The 19166-nt window shown below is 54.2% G+C and overlaps 1 protein-coding gene across 3 annotated transcripts in view; it reads left to right on the forward strand.

The window, feature by feature from the left end:
- CAMTA1 (calmodulin binding transcription activator 1) overlaps nt 1-19166 on the forward strand; it is a 989569-nt gene that overhangs the window by 849921 nt on the left and 120482 nt on the right. For all 3 annotated transcript variants that reach the window (XM_088845426.1, XM_088845425.1, XM_088845428.1), the window contains one exon: nt 12833-12986. In XM_088845426.1, coding sequence (XP_088701552.1) covers nt 12833-12986 — 154 coding nt within the window. The remainder of the gene's footprint in view (nt 1-12832; nt 12987-19166) is intronic.

Genomic DNA, 19166 nt, shown 5'->3' on the forward strand with positions numbered 1-19166 from the left:
TCACCCAGACTCAGGCTCTGCCAGCCCCCGGTGTCCTGTCCAGTGTCTGGCAAGCAAGAAACAGCAGGCAGTAAACACCCCAGCTGACACTTCCAGCCTGGATCCATCCCTCCTGAGGTGGCGGGGTAGGGGATGGGAGACACCGAGCATCTTGGTACCTCCAAGAGAGAGATGACCCCCAATCTCCTGCCCTCCTTCTATAACACCTTATGGATCAGCCATCCAGGAACTAATGTTGCCTGTTTTTTTTTTTTTTAAATCTATTTCATATTATTTCAGCCCATGTCTCCCTGGAGATAATGAGTCTCCTACATTAACTGCCCGCTGTGCAGAGTTTGCGCTTAAATTGCCTCCCTGAGCTCCAGGGGGTTACCCATATTCTTGGTATTCGGGAATCTTGAGAGGAAAAACATGCCTTCACCTTCTTCCCCTTTTTCTGACCTGAAAGACTTGAGTCACATTTCCTCTCAGCATTTCGTCTTTCTGGCCAGAAAAATCCTTATCTTGTTTTCACCATAGCCACCCACACCTCCACAAGGGAGCCTCCCCTTGCCCCGCATCACTGCCCCAGGCCAAGGTTTGTGATGAAGAGCCCTCTTTCCAGGTGCTCCAGGGTTGGTCCTTCCTGGTCCCAGCCACGACTCTGGACACTGGCTTCCAGAAACCCCAGGTGTCTTGCTGAGTGGACAGGCCCACCAGCCTCCACAGGCAATTTGTATTATTCTTTTTTTTTTTCTTTAACTTAGTTCTTCCTAAAAGGAAATGGCAACCCACTCCAGTATTCTTGCCTCTCAGGGACGGAGGAGCCTGGTGAGCTGCCGTCTATGGGGTCGCACGGAGTCGGACATGACTGAGGCGACTTAGCATGCATGCACGCATTGGAGAAGGAAATGGCAACCCACTCCCACTCTTGCCCGGAGAATCCCAGGGACAGGGGAGCCTTGTGGGCTGCTGTCTATGGGGTCGCACGGAGTCGGACACGACTGAAGTGACTCAGCAGAAGCAGCAGCAGCAGCATCCTTTTATAAAAACTTTTGTTTATTTGTTTATGGCTGCACTGGGTCTTTGCTGATGCATTAGGGCTTCCCTGGTTGTAGTGAGCAGGGGCTTCTCATTGCAGTGGCTTCTCTTGTGGAGCATGGGCTCTGGAGCACAGGCTCAGTAGTTGTGGCGCATGGGCTTAGTTGCTCCAAGGCATGTGGACTCTTCCGGGACCAGGAATTGAACCCGTGTCCCATGCATTGGCAGGCCTTAACCACTGGACCGCTAGGGAAGTCCTGAACCCTCTTTTCTGACTCCTAAGCTCTCCCCTCTTTGTGACTCCCTGTGGCCTTCCCACCATGACACTGGTTTTCCCTCCTGGCTTGGGGATAGTGGTGAGCAGAGGCACAGCCCATCAAACCTGCCCATGACCAAGTGTGGAGGAGTGGGGTTCCAGGCAGGGTCCATGCTGATCCAGCAGGAGCCAGCCTGTCAGGGCCTTGGCCTGGGTGAATGCGGCAGTGCCAGGCAGAGCCCAGACTGGATTAACCCATCCTCAAGGTGCCCCCACCTTCCACCCTCAGGACAAAGTTTAATGGTGCAAAATGCATGCATTCTGAGTCACTTCAGTTGTGTCGGACTCTTTACAACCCCATTGGACTGTAGCCCACCAGATTCCTCTGTCCATGGGATCCTCCAGGCAAGAATACTGGAATGGGTTGCCATTCCCTTCTCCAGGGGATCTTCCCAACCTAGGGTTCGAACTGGAGTCTCTTACATCTCCTGCGTTACCTGGCAGGTTCTTTACCACTAGCGCCACCTGGGAAGCCCAATGGCACAAAAAGCATCTCTTTAATTAAAAACTAGTTTCGAACAGCTTTCAGAGCCCTCGCTTCCCCCACACCAGGTGCCATCTATCACTTTGCACCCACTAAACAAGTCCTCTCACAACTGATCACAAATGACGTGGCACTTCGTCACCCGGGACAGTTTAGCATCATCTGCAAATGTGGAGATATTATTGGGAATTTCTTCCCCTAAAGCATAATGATTTTAGTAAGACATGGCCTCATGGTCCTGAGCCAGCGTGAATCTCCTGGCTTCCATTTGTCCATCCAGAAACGTGCCCACACATCCCACCCCACAGATGTAGTGGGGCCTCAAGGTCCACCTGCACAGTTAAACCTTCTCCCCAGTGGCATCCTCCAGGATGGCTTGACCTTCCAGGGGCCTTTGGATAGAACCTGTTCGGAGGCTTTCAGAAAGTCTGGACCAGCAGCATCCTTTGAGTCCAGGCATCTTTAACTTCCCGGGCTGAGTGACACGTTCTCCACTTCAGTGTCCCTGGGTGGTCAGGACAGTACCAGGTGTGATTTCCCACAATTCGTGTGTTTTCCCTATATCACCTGTGGGTGGAAGAGGACCGAGCTGGCCATCCCCTAAGCCGGCAGGGCTCCTGGAAGCCCACACCAGGTGGAAATTGTTTAACTGTATTCCCATGACTGGAAAATTCTGGTAATTGTGTAACAGCAGCGGCAGCAGCCACAGCACTCAGCAGTTACCCAGGGTTTTTCATCTTTAGACCATTTTACCCACATTAACTAATTAAGTCTCCCAGCCTCCCTCCAAAGCGGGGATGGGCTGCAGGCCCCCGACTCCCCCTGGTGCATGTGCGGGCTTAATGAGGGCCGCCTGACGGAGGGGCTGCGGGAGCTCCCCCAAGGCTGCTAGCCTCTTTCCCTGCTTGGAGCAGGAGATGAGGCCCCATGTGAGCCTCCCAAGCGTCTCCAGGTCCCCACTCTGCTGAGCACTGGCAGAGGAGCAAGGAGGGTCTCTGTGTCTTCTGCCCCCTGGGACCGCAGCATGGCATCCGGTACCCAGCCGGGGATGTGGGCCTGGCTCCCAGGAAGCCCGCAACTGACAGCTAGTTTTGCTTATTACTCGAGACGCCCAGGACACCTCTTTCATGTCATACTCTGCCTCCTTTCTTTCTCTTCTGGCTTCTTGAACAGGCCCCAACTCTGGGGACCTGCTTCTGCCCCACCAGCTGCCAGGTCCTCAGCTCCAGGCATCCCCAACCTCCCCCCAAACTCTACAGCCCTGCCTGACCACACAGGGTGCCCTGACCACCACAGGTCCTTGACCCTGAGACAGGGGCTCTGCCGCCTTGGTCGTGCCCCATGGAGCCACAGCCACCCCACCCCCACCCCCACTTTCCAGCAGCTTCCAGTGCCCCACGGACCCAGCCAGGCTCCCTGGAGCTGTTTATGCTCTGGTACAGCACTATCTTCATTGTGGCTGCTCAGGGCATCGAGGCTAGCCCCGCGGCCCTCCACCTGCTGTCTGACGAGCTCCCTTGGAGCCCCAGGACCCCCGTGGAGGGGAGATGATACTGGCATGGAGCTCAGGGCTGGGTTGAATCACAGAGTCCTGAGCATGAGAGTCTGCAGCCCTCAAACACATAACAATGGTACCTGCTTCTGTGGGTTGTTGGAGGCAGTGAATAATGAGACCTTCATGTGGCTTAAAGGTGGGGCCCACACATCGCTGACACTCAGAAAGCAATCTTTGCAAATAGAGGCGCCCATTGGTAAATGCATTCTGGGGGTACAGGCATGGTCCTACCCCCCCAGAAGCACCCAGAACACCTCCAGAGATGGCGGTAAAATGTGGACTCAGTCATGGGAATGCCTGGGTTTCCCTACGTAGGGAAAAGACAACGAGGAGGGCCTGGCAGGCTGCAGGGGCCGACAGATCCCTGGAGACCTAATGGGGACAGTGGTCCCACCCCATACCTTTATCCAGGGCAGCAGACAGGTGCCAGGTCGCCCAAAGCAGCTGGAGCCCATGCGAGAGGATTTCTCTCTGCTTTGCCGTGTGGTGACACCCCTGGCCCTGAGCTGCCTGGTATCATCATTTATTCCTTCTCTAATAAATCCTGCCCTTCTTTCTGCCAGCTTTGCACTCCTGTTTTATGGGCGCCTAGCCTCGTTCGTAAAGCAGGTATGGGGAAAGTCTCTGCCTCTGATGATCAGAGGGTTCTCAGAATCTGCTCGGACGACAAATGCAACCGCAGAATGGACTTGCGAACACTGCAGGCTTGCTCTCTGCCTCCTGCCTCCTCCCAGGCCGATGGCGCTCAGTCCCGGCCCCTACCCCCTTCCCCTCCGCCCTAGTGGGGAGGTGTGTGGCCACTATTACATGCTATTATGACTTTCTGGGTAATGTATACATTTTCACCATCACACGGCCTCTCTCCTTCATTTTTCATGAGAACTGGCACGAGATTAATGACCGAGCCACTGAAGAAACGGAGCGCCATGCCACCCTGATTTATTGAACACTTAGCGTTGATGAAGCTGCAAACAAGAGTCAAACAGATGTTGCAGCTGCATTTTTCTTTATCAAAACCAACAGCTTTTTGCATTTTTAACCACTTCTTACACCACTATCCTGCTAACTCCACAGAAAGGGGAGCTGTCTCCCGCTTCCCAGCCGGAGGCTAGGAGCCTGGGCTGGGGCTGCAGGACCCCTGGCATCCAGGCACCTGGGGCCCACCACTGGCTGAGGCCAGGAGAATATGAGCTCCCGAAGGTTCTCACTCCGTGCCACTTGGGTCTCTGGTGAAATCGTGCTGCTTTCGGCCAATTCCAGAGCCTGCACTACAAACCCTGGAGTGGCCCTGACCTATAGGAGACACAGGGCTCCGTTTCCCCCTGCAAACTGAAAGGTGTCCCCACCTGCATCTCAAACCAGTAACAGATCAGGAACGCCCATTCTAATCAGCTGTGGGTCAGGCCCCTCCTGAGTCCTTTACCTGCCTCACCTCCCTGCCAACAAGTTTAGGACCACACGTACACTCATCTCCTCCAGCCTAAGGAGCAGGCGTGAGGGCTCGGCCGGATCAGGTGTTTGCCCTTGATGCATCCTTCTCCACCCCAGCCCTCAGCAATCAGAGCCAGCAGTTCCAGGAGTCGTGGGCATCGCCTCAAGTTTGGAAGTCAGAGCTCTCCAGGGACAAGCCCTCCCCTCCCCCAGAATGCCCCTTTCCTGGCATCTATGACCACAGCCGTCTTTCCTGACCAGGCTGCTGGGGTACCCATGTGCAGACATGGAACTGGGGTGGATTCCCTGCTCTCAGGCTGAGCAGGTGAGGGAGAGGCAGGCAGGAGAAAGGCATTGGACTGATAGGGGAAGTAGATTTAATCTTAATTACAGGTGATGGGGATTTCAGGAGGGGAGACTGCTGTGAAAAAGAAAGCACCCCCATTCTGGTCTTCCACGAGGGTTAATGCTCTAGCGGGGTGTTAGTGGCTGGGCCAGCAGTGGAGGGGGCGGCCGGGGTGCCAATGGTAGCATCAGTGAACTGAGTTAATTTGCAATAGCTCTTGTTGTAAAGGGGACAGATCCCTAGACCCTGGTGGCCTGGGTGAGGCAGCCCAGGAGAGCATCGGGTGGGGAACGCCTGCCAGGTGTTTCTCTGCTCACTCCCACAGGTCCTTTTAGCACAGCCCCCATGAGGGAGAACTGAACTCAGTCCCCCACATCATGGCAGATTGCGGGCCTGGAGGGCTGGACCTTAGGCCAGGGCTGAAGCTGGAAGGGGAGGCAGAGGCAGGGTGGGGGAGGGAGAGAGGAAAGGGACCCAGAAACTGCAGAGGGCCGTGCCGTCCAGCAACTGCTAATGGTGGTTTCCCTTGACTTTGAAATCTATCAGTGGTTCCCAAACTGTGTTCCAGGAAACATTTGGGTCCCTAGAGGTGGTCAGGTTCATGGTCAAATAAGCTTGGAAATCCTGCCTGCACAAGGCCCACCCAGAGACCCGGGCAAGGTATGGCCAAGGCTCTGACAAGTCCTGCAGCTGAGGAGCCGATTTCACTTTAGCCCCACATGCTCTCTGCGAAACATTCTCACAACCCCTCCTGGGTCAGCTTCCATTTGTCCCCCCAGCTCAGGTGAAAGACTCCAACTAGGAAAGATGCCTTAGGGGACAAGCCCTAACTTGGCCCCAGGAGACCCTCTTCCACCAGCTCTAGCCCACAGTTCTCTGGCCAGCAGGCCCAGCCCACAGCCTGGAAGTAGGCCCGTAGCAAGTCCAAACCTCTCATTTCCAGTAAAACTTGAGGAGGAGTTGGGCTGAGGACCAGCTGAAGGGAGCCTGGGCTCTGGGGGCAGCTGAGCGGCCCCCACCCTCAGCACTCAGCAAGTGGACAGAGCCCCTGTCTGGGCTCTGGGAGCCCGCCCTGAACAGGAGGGAGCCCAGCCACCAGGGTTCTCGCTTCCAGGTGGGAAAACAAGCCAAACCCAGCTGTGACTGCTTAGAAATGTGAACCAGGGTGGGTGCCACAGTAAGGAAAATAAAGGCTGCAAAGGCAGTAGGGCCCTAGGAAGAGGCAGGGAGGCACCATGCATGGCTGGGGGTGTCTCTGAATATGTACCAACAAGAGGAGGTGGCATTGAGACTCGGGTGGCGAGGAGCACATCAGTCAGAGAGAACAGCTCAGGAGAGAATGAAGGCAGCAGGAGCAGGGTGAACCCAGGGGAGCATGAATGACTGGAGAGGAAAACAGATGGTGGGTCCTCGTGACCAGGTCAGGAGGGTGGGGTTCATTCTTGGGCCAGGGAGCCAGTGCCGGAATCCTAGGGTCCACCAGCTAGTGTCAGAAGAGGGATGGGGAGGAGAGGAGGGAGGAAGTGGGGAGATACAGGTGGACGGTCCGTGTGGCAGGGGGCAGGGCTCCGATCAGGTGGTCTCCAGAGTGTTGGGCCGAGTCGGGGGGTGGGCAGGCTTACTTAGGGATGGAGAATTGATGGAACTTGGTGATGGGTGGATTGGAGGGAGAGACAGAGAGGAGAAAGGCTTTAACTGGGGCCACTGCGGGTAGGTGGTGCCATTAGTCGTCAGGTGAAGCCGGGGTGGACCAGGTGTGGGAATGCAGCCATACGGCTGGGTCACATGAGTCGGGGGCATTCCGAGGCCCCTCGATGGGCAATGGGACAGGTGGACTTGGAGCAGAGTGGGGAGGCGGGGCTGGAGAGGGAGATAAAGGCTTCCTTGGAACATGGCAGGCGGAAGGCCATGAAGCTGGAGGAGAGCAGTAAAGGGGGCAGGGGACAAAGACCCCACTGTGAGGCCTGAGGAGGAAGGGACAAGACAGCCATAAGAGGAAAATCAGGATGGACGGACTATCATTGGAGAAGGTGTGCATTGTAAGTGGGTAAACTGCCTGTTAGAAGCTTGCTCTGGTCATTCTCTCCAGAAAAACACCAGGGTTTTGTTTGGTTTGGGGTTTGGTGGCAACTAGTATTTAGAAGATCAGGACCCTCCAGGATGGGACTTTGAACTTCACAATGGCCCCATCACAGCCCCTGCAACAGAAGAGTGAGGGCTCTGTCCACTCATAGGTGAAGAGCTCAAAAGGGAGGAAGGGGGTCTCCTAGTCCATGGCTCCGCCCAGAAAGTTCTGGAACTTCTCTGAGAATTTCTTTACTGAGGTATAGTTGATGTACAATGTTGTGTTAGTTTCAGGTGTACAGCAAAGTGAATCAGTTATACATACACATATATCCACTCATTTTTAGCTTTTTCCCTATATAGGCCATTACAGAGTTATTGAATAGAGTTCCCTGTGCTATAATGTAGGTTCTTATTGTGTATGTGTATGTTAGTCGCTCAGTCATGTCCAACTTTTTGTGAGACCATGGACTTTATAGCTCACCAGGCTTATTATCTACGTTTGTTGTTGCTGCTCAGTCACTAAGTCATATCTGACTCTGCGACCCTATGAACTGCAGCACACCATGTTTCCCTGCCCTTCACCATCTCCAGAAGTTTGGTCAAACTCAAGTCCATTGAGTCAGGGATGCCGTCCAACCATCTCATCCTCTGTCGTCCCCTCTTCCTCCTGCCTTCAATCTTTTCCAGCATCAGGGTCTTTTCCAGTGAGTTGGCTTTTCACATCAGGTGGCCAAAGTATTGGAGCCATGTGCATAGTAGTGTGTATATGTCAGTCCCAATCTCCCAGTTTCCCTCTCCTGCTTCTGGTAACCATAAATTTGTTTTCTGCATCTGTACCTCTATTTTTGTTTTGTTGGTAAGTTCATTCATACCCCTATTTTTTTAGATTCCACATATAAGTGATATCATATGATATTTGTCTTTCTCTGTCTGACTTATTTCATTCAGCATGAAAATCTCTAGGTCCATTCATTTTGCCGCAAATGGCATTATTTCATTCTTTTCTTTGGCTGAGTAATATACCTCTGTATGTATGTACCACATCTTCTTTATCCACTCCTCTGTGGATGGACACTAATGTTACTTCCATGTCTTGACTGTTGTGAATAGTGCTGCCTTGAACATTGAGGCGCATGTATCTTCAAGTTATAGTTTTCTCTGGATATATGCCCAGGAGTGGGATTGCAGGATCATATAGTGGGTCTATTTTTAGTTTTTTTAAGGAACATCCCTACCGTGAAATTTCTCTGAGGCTTTCTCTTAACCTCAGCTTCCCCTCCACAGCCACCCCATCGGGCTCCCCCAGGCCTTTAACAGCAGACAAGCCTCCCGGACACTTAGGGAGGTCATTTCAAAGGCCACTTTCACCTTGCAGGGTCAGCCTGTAGCATCTTCATGGAAATTCCATATCCCAGAGCAGAGCCTCTGGATGAGAACTCGGACCTGCAAGGTCTGACCTGGGTGGTAAATCCTGAGGAACCCTTAGAGAATATCTGCTTGGAGTGGGTACAGGGAGATGAAGGCAGGCTGGCTTCACAACGGTCTAGGACCGAGAGTCTGAGTGGGTCTGGTGGGTTGCGTCCTCGGTCGTGTCCCCTGGAGCCAGTCTGCCCCTCCCGGCTGGCAGCTCCCAACTCGTTCAGGATCTGACACTGTTATGAGCTCCCCCATGAAACTGAAGCATTGGAGCTCTACGCCTAATATATTTTTCTGCCAGAAACACCCAATAAAATGTACAACTAATGAATAAAATCGCAACGTTGCCAAGAAGTGATGTGTGCCCCCAATTTCCAAAAATACCTCAATCACTCTGTGTCTTAAAACCGGCCTCAAGCCAGGAAGTCGTTACTTAAAATTCAACTCAGGAGTTTCAGCTGCGGGAACTCCAGGCCCTGGGATGGAATTTGTGTTAAAGATATAAACCATGACGCAGCCCGCTTCTGCCTTTCCTAATCCCAAACCCAGCCTCCTTGCAGCCGTCAGGGACTGAAGCTATCAAGGCCGCTGAGAAGCAGAAGGCCTAAGCAGATGTATGTGTTGGGTGTATTGAAAGGGGCTGTGGTGGGTCTTGGGTCCCTATGTCACCGGCAGCAGGCAGAGCATCCACAGACCACTGGATGTGTGAACTCCTGAAATGCGGTGTTGCTGTACCTTGGGCATTCTTCGGGGCTGGGAGTAGAGAAGCCACGTGTGTGCATGCTCACTTGTTCAATCATGTCCGACTCTTTGTGATCCCTGGACTGTAGCCCACCAGGGCCATCTGTCCATGGGATTCTCCAGGCAAGAATACTGGAGTGGGTTGCCAGTCCCTTCTCCAGGGGACCTTCCTGACCCAAGGATAGAACCTGGGTCTCCAGCATTGGTAGGCAGATTCTTTACCCCTGAGCCACCTGGGAAGCCCCAGCCTTCATCAGATTCTCAGAGGCCTTAGACCCAGAAAAGGTTAAGAACCAGCCTTGCCTTTAGCTTTCTATGAACACCGCATGCTCAGAGAAGCTCCCCTGCCCTTTGAAGACACTGAAAACTTAAGCCAGGTGTCAGTTGAACACAAGTCTGGGAAGAGTAAGAACAGAATATCCAAAGTCAGTCTCATGCAATTCTACAAACATGAAATGAGCAGCAGGCATTGCCCAACACAGTGATAGCTCCCAGGCATTATCCCTGTTGTTGAGCAGATAAAGAGGTACACAGACTATTAAGACACAAACCAAATCTCCACCTTGCTGTGGTGGAAGTACAGAGAATGAGGTGTCCAGAAGGGCTTCCTGGAGGAGGAGGCAAACCTTGTGCCTGTCTTCATAGGGTAGGAGGAAGCTGGTTCTGCAGAAATGGAGTTGGACCCGGAAGGAAGGGTTGGGGCTTCCTTAGTTAGGAGAGTCCAAGTGCCACAGGGCAGGAATTCAAGTTCTGGGAGTTTCAATGCAAGGTGAGGGTTGCCCTTTGCTCCCCAGGTCTCCACCTGCCCGCCCACCCACCACCATGCCCTCCCACAGCTTTTCCAAGCACCCAGACTGTGCTCAGTGGGGCAGTGGGGCAGGAAGTTGTGGGCCTTTCATCTCTCAGACATCTGGCATCCTGGCTTCCTCCCCGCAGGGCCGGGCTCCTGCTCCTGGGGCTGGGATCAGAGGAAGCCCTGGGGTCCCTGTGTCCCTTTGATCTCTACTCTGTCTCGCTCAGCAGCTGCTGCTGTCTGGCCAGGCACAGGCTCAGGCAGGAGCTCCCAGCCAGGGGAGGCCAGCGTGCTGGTTGGTAGGAAGGACGCAGGGCTGGGACACGGGTGTATGGCCCCTCCCCTCCTGGACTATCCCATCCAGGCCACAAGCATGGCAGATCTAGCCAACCCACCTGCCTCGTGGGCATATTGCAAGGAAGAAGTAAAACAGGAAATGGGAAAGCAGTTAGACTGGGCGAAGAGAGGCCACCAGATCTCAGCAGGACTTGAAAGCAGAGTCAGAACCCTGACTTCCAGCCCCGTCTTCTGTCCGTTGCCAGGCACACAGTTTCCCTGGGCTTCAGGGTCCTCACTGTCGACAGGGGTGCACTGCCCTGCCCAGCCCGCCTTCCCGGCTTGCACAGCCACCAGATGAGATAATGGATGGAAAGTGCTTCGAGAAGAAGAAAGTGCGGTGCCGATGTCAGGGATTATCATTATTATTAAGAAGCATGATTACTGCAATCTAGAAACGCCGCCATTAACGAGAAGCTCCTGTTCATGTTGATTTAATTTCCTGGTTAACTGAGCGTTGGCCAGGAAAAAACTCTGCGTTTCAACACTTATTGAAAATCTTTTAAAATGATGCCAGTGTACCTTCCTGCACTGGTCGTGGTGTCATCTTGAGTCTTTATTTATTAACGCATCGATTGAGTCACAGAGTCACGTATTACTCTTGCTCAGATCAGATCCAAAAAGGTGATGGCAGACTCAAGCTACTCCGTGATGGGGGTCATTATACCCACCCACCCAGGACTCCTCTTGTTGGGTATTAGAAGGGAAAAGTCGAAGACATGGATCTGAGAACTAGCAGAGGATGGGGTCTTCCAAGTGGCTTTCTATAGTTTCCTGCTGTACTTGATATATTATCGTATGTTTCTTGATGCTTCAAGAAATACTTTCTGGGACTTCCCTGATGGTCCAGTGGTAAAGACTCCGCACTTCCACTGCAGGGGACTTAGTTAGGTTCTAGCACCGGTTGGGGAACTAAGATCCTGCGTGCCACACAGCATGGCCGAAAAAAGAAAGGAAAGCAGAGAAATACTTTCTGATTGGGATAGAAGGCCTTTCTGTGTTTATTCAGTGACATGGCTGCTTTTTCTTAACAACCTTATCAGGCTCAAGGCGGCCCAATGAACAGCTTGGCCTTCTGGGATGGGGGGGTCATTGAAAGCCACAGAGGGGCCTGTGGTCTTTGCAATGTAGCTGCTGCCCCACAAAAGCCCCCTTGGCAAGTGGCTACCAGAGCTGGTGATGGGCAGAGAGCAATGGAGGGCACTTTGAGTTGAATCTGATGGGAAGAGGCTGACCCATCTCAATAAAACCATTTGAGGACAAGATTGTGTCTTCGGCATCTTCACGGAGAGAGTTCTTTCCACTCATAAGATCCAGAGATTTCCGAGGAGGAGTTTTCAAAGACTCTGAGTGACAGCTATCTCCTGGGTGATGCTTGTGCAGGGAGACCACAGGCTGAGGGGCAGAGAGGTATCCAACTCTTAGAAGTGGGTGTCTTGGACTTCCTCAGTGGTCCAGTGGTTAAGATACCATGCTTTCACTGCAGGGTGCACAGGTTCGATCCCTAGTGGGGCAAGTTCCACGTGACACACAGGATGGCTGAGAAAAAGTGATGCTTGTGTGTTAAGTTCCAGGAACTCCATTTCCCCTGTTGGAGGAGGGTGGTGGTGATGCCCGTGCAGGGGGAGTCCAGAGAGTTGCGATGGGGAAATGCATGTAGAACACAGAACAGGGGCTGGTGCTGCTGGGCAGCTGTGAGCACAGGTCCTAGATGTGGGGCTGGAGATATGTTTACCTCATATGTGGTCCTTAATTACATCTTCCCAGGTGACACAACGGTAAAAAAATTCCACCTGCCAATGCAGGAGATGGGGGTTCCATCCCTGGTTTGGGGAAGATTCCCTGAAGGAGGAAATGGCAACTCACTCCAATATTCTTGCCTGAAAAATTCCATGGACAGAGGAGCCTGGCGGGCTACAGTCCATGGGGTCCTAAAGAATCAGACACAACTGAGCCACTGAGCATGCATGTGTGGTCTTTAGTTATGCATGAACCTGCTCACATGTGGATCAGTGGGTCTCAACTCGGGGCAATTTTGGTGCCCCAAGGGGCAATGGGCAAAATCTGGAGATTTGAGGAAGGAGGCAGTGCTTAATGGCCTCTGGCAGGTGATCGCCAGGGGCGCTACTGGTGGACATCCTGCATTTCACAGGGCGGCCCCCACAACAGAGAATGAGCTGGTTTAATGGTGAGTGGTGCCCAGGCTGAAAAAACCTGGCATGGGGATGCTCAGCCTGTCCGGGCCTGCTGGGGTAACCTTGGGCGGGGTGACCTTGGGCGGGCTCCCAGCCACCCTTATGCTGCCAAGTGTCTGTGCTCTCCCCCAGAACCCCGACATCGTCCTGGTGCACTACCTGAACGTGCCGGCCATCGAGGACTGTGGCAAGCCCTGCGGCCCCATCCTCTGCTCCATCAACACCGACAAGAAGGAGTGGGCGAAATGGACAAAGGAGGAGCTCATTGGGCAGCTGAAGCCCATGTGTGAGTAGGCGTGGCCAGCCGGCCAGGGTGCACTGGGGCCCGGCCAGCATCACCCAGGTGGGGCCAGAGGTCCTCTGTAGAGAGGAGACCCAGGTGTGGGAGCCCCATTCTGCTCGGATGATGGTGAATTCAGCATTTACAAGGATCCCGCCCAGCCCACAGTCCCTGGGGGGGCACTCTCTAAGCCACAGCCAGGACCAGGATGTCAGCCTGCATTACAGATGAGAAAGGGGGTTCTAGAACCCAAAACTCATTTCGAGGAGCAGAGCTGGGGGTGCCCCTGACCACTGTCTTGCAGGCCGCAGACAGGATCACGGAGGCAATCCGGGGAGGGAGAGGCCCATGGGCTGAGGACGGGCTGGCTGCCTTCTGGCTTCGGCCCATCTGCTCCTGGGCACGGGGCCTGCCCTGCTCCCAGACGCGGTGACACACAGACGGTGGGAGCTGAGCTGGATTTCATTTTGTCAACGGAGTGATGCTTTCGGGAGCATCTGTCAGGTGCAGATCACTGAATGCAAAACACCAAGCGCGTCCAGAAAGCCAGGACACGGCCAGCGTCTCGTTTCCACGTGCAGCCACCGGGGTCTCTCGGTGGCCTCTCCTGCTGCCTGCATGGCAGGGCTCAGGGAGAACAGACCCAAGGACCGCTGTCCAGCTCACGGGGCCCTGGGTTCTGGAACACTGATCTCACGAGGCTCAGGGCAAAGACCAGTCACATGGGACCTCACTGAGCCAGTCAAGGGGGCCCTGAGAACCTGTGCCCCCTTGGAAGTGGAGCTGTGGGGAAGAACCATGGAGAGACAGCCAGTGAAATGTCCTTTCCTGGGGACAGTGTCGGGTCACTGAGTGTCTGAGCCACGGCTGGGTGGCACCTGCAGTGACCAGCTCACCCAAAAAGGCCCTCGGTACTCAGATGAGGATGGCCCCTGCCCCCACCAGCCACAGGTTGAGGATGGAGTCAGGGAGGACAGCGTTCTGTGCAAGGAAAGTGTAAAAGTGTTATTCGCTCAGTCATGTCCGACTCTTTGTGACCCCATGGACTGTAGCCCGCCAGGCTCCTCTGTCCATGGAATTCTCCAGGCAAGAATACTGGAGTGGGTTGCCATCCCTTCTCCAGGAGATCTTCCCAACCCAGGGGTCAAACCCTGGTCTTCTGCATTGCAGGTGGATTCTTTACCATCTGAGCCACCAGGAAAGCCTCTGGGTAAGGAAGTAGACGCCAGTAGGCCAATGGGCCAGCCCCCTCAGGGGCTCAACCCCAAGACTGAGGTCCCCCTGTGCTCTCCTCCTGGACCACGTGCCCAAGGTGAGGGTCTGGCCAGCCTGCCCTTGCTGCTGCCACCAGGAACTAAAGCCAGGAGGCCCAGGGTCTTCCAGGCTCGGATTATGTCCAGTGGAACCCTCCTGAGCTATAACTCAGATCAGACCCATCCTGTTGAAGCCATCTGGTGCCCTCAGGATGGAGCACAAGCTCCTAGGTGTGCCTGAAGCTCATCCACTCTCAGGCTGCACACTGCTGCCCCTGCCCTCCCGGACTGCCGGCCAGGTGGTCCCTCCGCGGGAACTGCGGTCTCCCGACCCTCCCCTCTGCTCAGCCGCTCACCCACCTCATCCTTCCACCTCAGCCCAAACAGTGCCTCTTCCATTGACCATCCCAGACCACCCAGGCTGCACCTCACAGCCGCAGCACCCCGGGCCTCCTGAGACCTCTCAGGGAGACACCAGACTGAAGCCAGCCTCCCACAGTTAACTGGAAGGGGCCACGTGAGCCTCTGCAAAGCTCGGCAGAGCACCTGGAAACTTGGGAGACGTCCCAGCTCATTCCCATGGATGCTTCCTGTCTGCTGTTCCTCGGGCCCCCCCAACCGTACTGGCACATGCAAGGCTCTCTCTAAATATCTGTGGGGCGCTGAATGAGCGTGACTGGATCCACTGCCCACAGGGACCTGAGTACCTGACAAAGACCCCAGTGGCCAGGCCCTAGGAGCCAGAGCTGCCCAGTGGCACCCTTCACGGCCACCCGGGCAGGGTGGAGAGTGAGGTAATGGTGCCAGGGGTCCCGCTCTGAGCCCTGCCCACCCACCCCTTCCATTCAGTGGTGTCTAAATGTGTAGGGCTTGCCCTTGGCCTTGGGTTTCCTCCCCAGGGCTGCCCACACTTCCTCTTTGGTAGAGGCTTGGCCAGGTAGCAGCAAGGACTCAGATAGCCCTGGGCACTGGCACCACCCAGTCAGGCTAGTTGAGTCAGAGCTGGGCATTCAGGAGTGGGGTGCGCTGTCTGGTTCCGTGACTGCTCCACTGTGTGACCTCAGGCCAATCACCCACCCTCGCTGCACCCCAGTTCCCTTTCTGCAAAGTGAGAGAAAGAGGCCAGCGTTCTCTCTACCAAGCCCAGCATCACCCAGCCAGCTCCACGGGGCTGGGCTTGGCTCCTGGTTTTCTGCAGACACAGATCCAAGGCCCTGAGGCCAGTATTTCATCCCATGTCCTGGCAGGTTCCAGAGACCGAGTTAGCCCGAGATTAGCTGTTCCTCAGGAAAGAGACACCTTTTGAGGTGGTCACCGTCGTCAGAGGCTCCAGCCTGGGCCCTCCCAGTGTATCTAACACATGCAGGGTCCCTTTCCTGTAAGTCACTCCATCACCCCAGTTCCTTCCCCCATTCTGTTCTTTGAGCTGCTTCCTTCTCTCATCGTCTCTACCTCCTCACAACATCCCCCATCCTCAGAAGGAGCCCTTCCCCAGAAAAGTCACCCTCATGCACAGGAGCCCTATAGGAGTGCATATCCCCACAGCAGGGGAGGGAGTTAAGCCATGAACTCCAGGGGCTGGAAACCAGACCTCAGTCCAACTCTGATACCTAACTGGAGGGAACTGTGAAAACCTTTTCAAAAGTCTGCAGTGCATCATGGAAATTATGTAAAAGTACAACAAATTCCGCATAAATCTAATCACACTTGGCTCTGTGGTGTCCGGGGGCGGGAGCAGCACGGTGCAGTCACTCAGGGGGTGTGTATGTGTGTGCGTGCGTGCGTGCATGCGCGTGTGGCTCTGGTTACACGTGCACAGCCTGGAAACACGGCCTAGGAAATATGGCTCCAGTAAAAGCTTTAGATGCCGATCGGGCTTGGAACACACACACAGGGCACCAGCTCCCCGTGTTTGGGGAAAGCAGAGGTATTTGCTGCTAGCCAGGAAGGCATCAGATTTGGTTCCAGAATCAGGCGTGCCACCCAACGCCGGAGCCAAACACATTAGCTTCATCACATTTTCACATAAATCACATTCCTTCAAAGACTTCACAGTTTGATTTCCTGATGTTTCCAAATTTCCCTGCCCTACAGCAGAGCTGTCAGTGGTTTAATCAAAATGTTGTGCTTATCGGGGGTGAAGTGAAACTGCTCCTCAGCCTCTGCCTCACCTGTTGAAGATGGGTGGGAGGATCTCACAGACCCCAGCTTCTGTACCAGACTGACTCCAAGAACCCGACCTTGACTCTTGCAGCGGTGACCTTTAGTCGCATGGGGACTTCCCTTCAGTCTACAAACTGAGGGATGCCTCCTCCAGATTTAAAAAAATAGAGAGAGAAAGAAAAAATATTCAGATATCTGATAGGAATTCCCAGTATATTTCCAAGGATGCTTTCTGTCTTTTGCAATCCCTTCAGCAGTATTTAGAATATGGGTCCTGCTTCTGTGACAAAGACAAAAAGAACAGTGGCTTAAATCTTATTTCTTTTTCACAGAGCAATTCAGGGTTGATAAGGCAGCCTCACAGGGACAGGAATCAGATCAGCCACACTGGCTCTTTCCAGCTGGTTGCTCTGCCATTCCTAGGGTATTGCCATCTTTTATGTGGTTCCATGATAGCTGCTCCAGCTCCTGCCATCATAACTGCATTCCAACCAGTGGGAAAAGAAGAAGATAAGTTGAAGAGCAACTTTCTTAAGTTTTAAGACAGGGACCATAAGTGGCATACAATGCTTCCACTCATATGTCATTGGCTAGAATTCAGTGGTAGAGTCACCCCCTCATTGGCAAGTGAGTCTTTTCTAAGTACTAACATCCTAACTTCCTCTGGGAATAAGGTTCTCAGTTCTGTACTGAGTCCTTCAGTACAGCCAGGGTGCCTCTTGTAAGGCCTCAGCTGAGAACGGCTTGGCTCAGCTCAACTCAAGGCCTAAGGATGGCTGCCCTGGGTTCTATCTGTCTGAGGGTTGGAGTTTTTAGAACTCAAGTGAACATGATCTAAAAGTCAGCAGGTCTCATCCTGCAAACCCCAGGGTCTGTTGCAGTGCAGCTGATCTGAGAGAGTACCCGCTTTAGCCCCCACACTGCCATAATGCGAGCAGGGCTGGGCAGGTAGGGTCGGCTCCTTCTAGGTCAGCCTTAAGTGGGAACAATGATGGGCCAGATGAGCCCTGCGCCTCAGTCCCGCCAGCCCGACAGGAAACTTGCTCAGTGATCCTTGGCTGCCCAGAACCACAGTGGCCCAGACCCCCCACCCTCAGGAAGCCAGATGGAGCCAGTTCCCTTGGAGTGGACCCTCACCTCTGAGTGCCATGGCATTCTGCCCTGCCCCATTCCTTGGCAGCCTGGGAGGGGATAAGCATGCCAGCTGCTTCCCAGCTAGCAGGTGGCAAGGTTGTTCCATCCAGAGTGAGGGATAAAGGCAGGAGCTCTAAGCTGTGTTCTCAGCCATTCCCCCAGCTGTCCCCACTCAGGGCTCCTCTTGGACCCTAGCCAGCCAGGTAGCCCTGCATTGCCCAACAACCTTGGGCCTTCCCAGAGGCCTGCCTGGCCCCAGAAGCTATCTGGAAGTCCCACCAGCCACCTCTGGGCTTGGCTGTGCTCCCACTGCCTTCCTGGATCCCCTCTGTTATTGCTCAGGGGTTCCCAGGTCTCCGTAGCACTGGGTGGGCAAAACAGGAGCACCCACACAAATATCCACACACATGCACACACGCTGCCCTCACCACCCACAGGCACACACTCAGGGACATGCTCGTGAGGCAGCAGGAGCAGTACTTGGTTTTCTAGTCCTTCCAGCCACACGGTTTTCTCCACGAGCCTTCCATCACCACCACCACCACCTTGCCTCTGGGGCTGGAAACAAAAACCACCAGCCCTCAGGTGGAGACACCTGCACCATCTGGGCCAGAGCAAGCACATGACCATCCCACCCCCACCCCCTGAAAGTGGGTGAAGCAGCAGTGGGAGCGAGGGGGAGGATGTGCAGAAGGATAGACCTGGGGGTGAGGGTGGATCCTGCCCTGCTCCTCCCCTGACAGCAAGTGGCCTTGCACAGGTCACCCCAGCTCTGAGCAGCACTGTCCTCCTCAGGGCAGGAGGGGTCATGGCCTCTACCCTGCAGCCCCATGGCCATCAAACTTCAACGTGGACACAAAGAATGTAGGTGTCAGGGCTGCATCCAGAGCAGGAAGCCTGTCCCTTTTCCTGAAGACTCAGGAAAAGGGTGAGTGCTCAGCACTAAACGCCTGCTAAGCCTTGTGCAAGACCAGCTGATGGTCCCTCGGGGACTCCTGCACCACCAACACCAGCCCAGAACAGGTTTCTAGAACCTCTGCCCTGAGCCCGACTCTGTGCTTGAGAAAGCTGCCCAGGGGGGAATGCTGAGGCCCCGCCCTCAGGAAGGCAAATCCAGCTGAGGAGGCTGAAGCAGATGGACTGAGGGCAGAGTCGATGGTTCTGCCTTCAAGCACCCAGACGTCCAGAGAACCCGGGGCAGGGACAATCAGCCCGGATGAACACGTGGGACAGGCAGGAGGCCGGGAGGCACAAAGGAGGAAACGAACAGAAGCACACATGGGAGTGATACTGAAGTGACGTCACGCTTGAGGCTTTAAGGGCACATTAAGCATGAAGTGATGGAAAGCATGTGGAGTCTGAGGAGACAGTGGTCATGTGGGCATAAAGGCAGGAGGCCGTGTTAAGGTTGGGGATAGAGGCCTGTTGAGTGTGAAGTACTAAAAGTCATGCTCAATGAGGAGGAGGCAGAATTCACGTTAAGTATAAGGGAGTGAAGAACATGTTGAGGAAGTCATGTTGAATGTGAGGGAGGAAGTTATGTCAAGAATGAAGTGATAAAGTCTGTGTTGACAGTAGGATTGGAGGCCATGTTGAGTGTGGAGAGGAGTGGAGGCCATGTTGGCAGTGAGGGTGG

Source organism: Moschus berezovskii, chromosome 17 (assembly GCF_049115385.1).
Source record: "Moschus berezovskii isolate FMDL1 chromosome 17, NW_MosBer_1.0, whole genome shotgun sequence".
NCBI lineage: Eukaryota > Metazoa > Chordata > Mammalia > Artiodactyla > Moschidae > Moschus > Moschus berezovskii.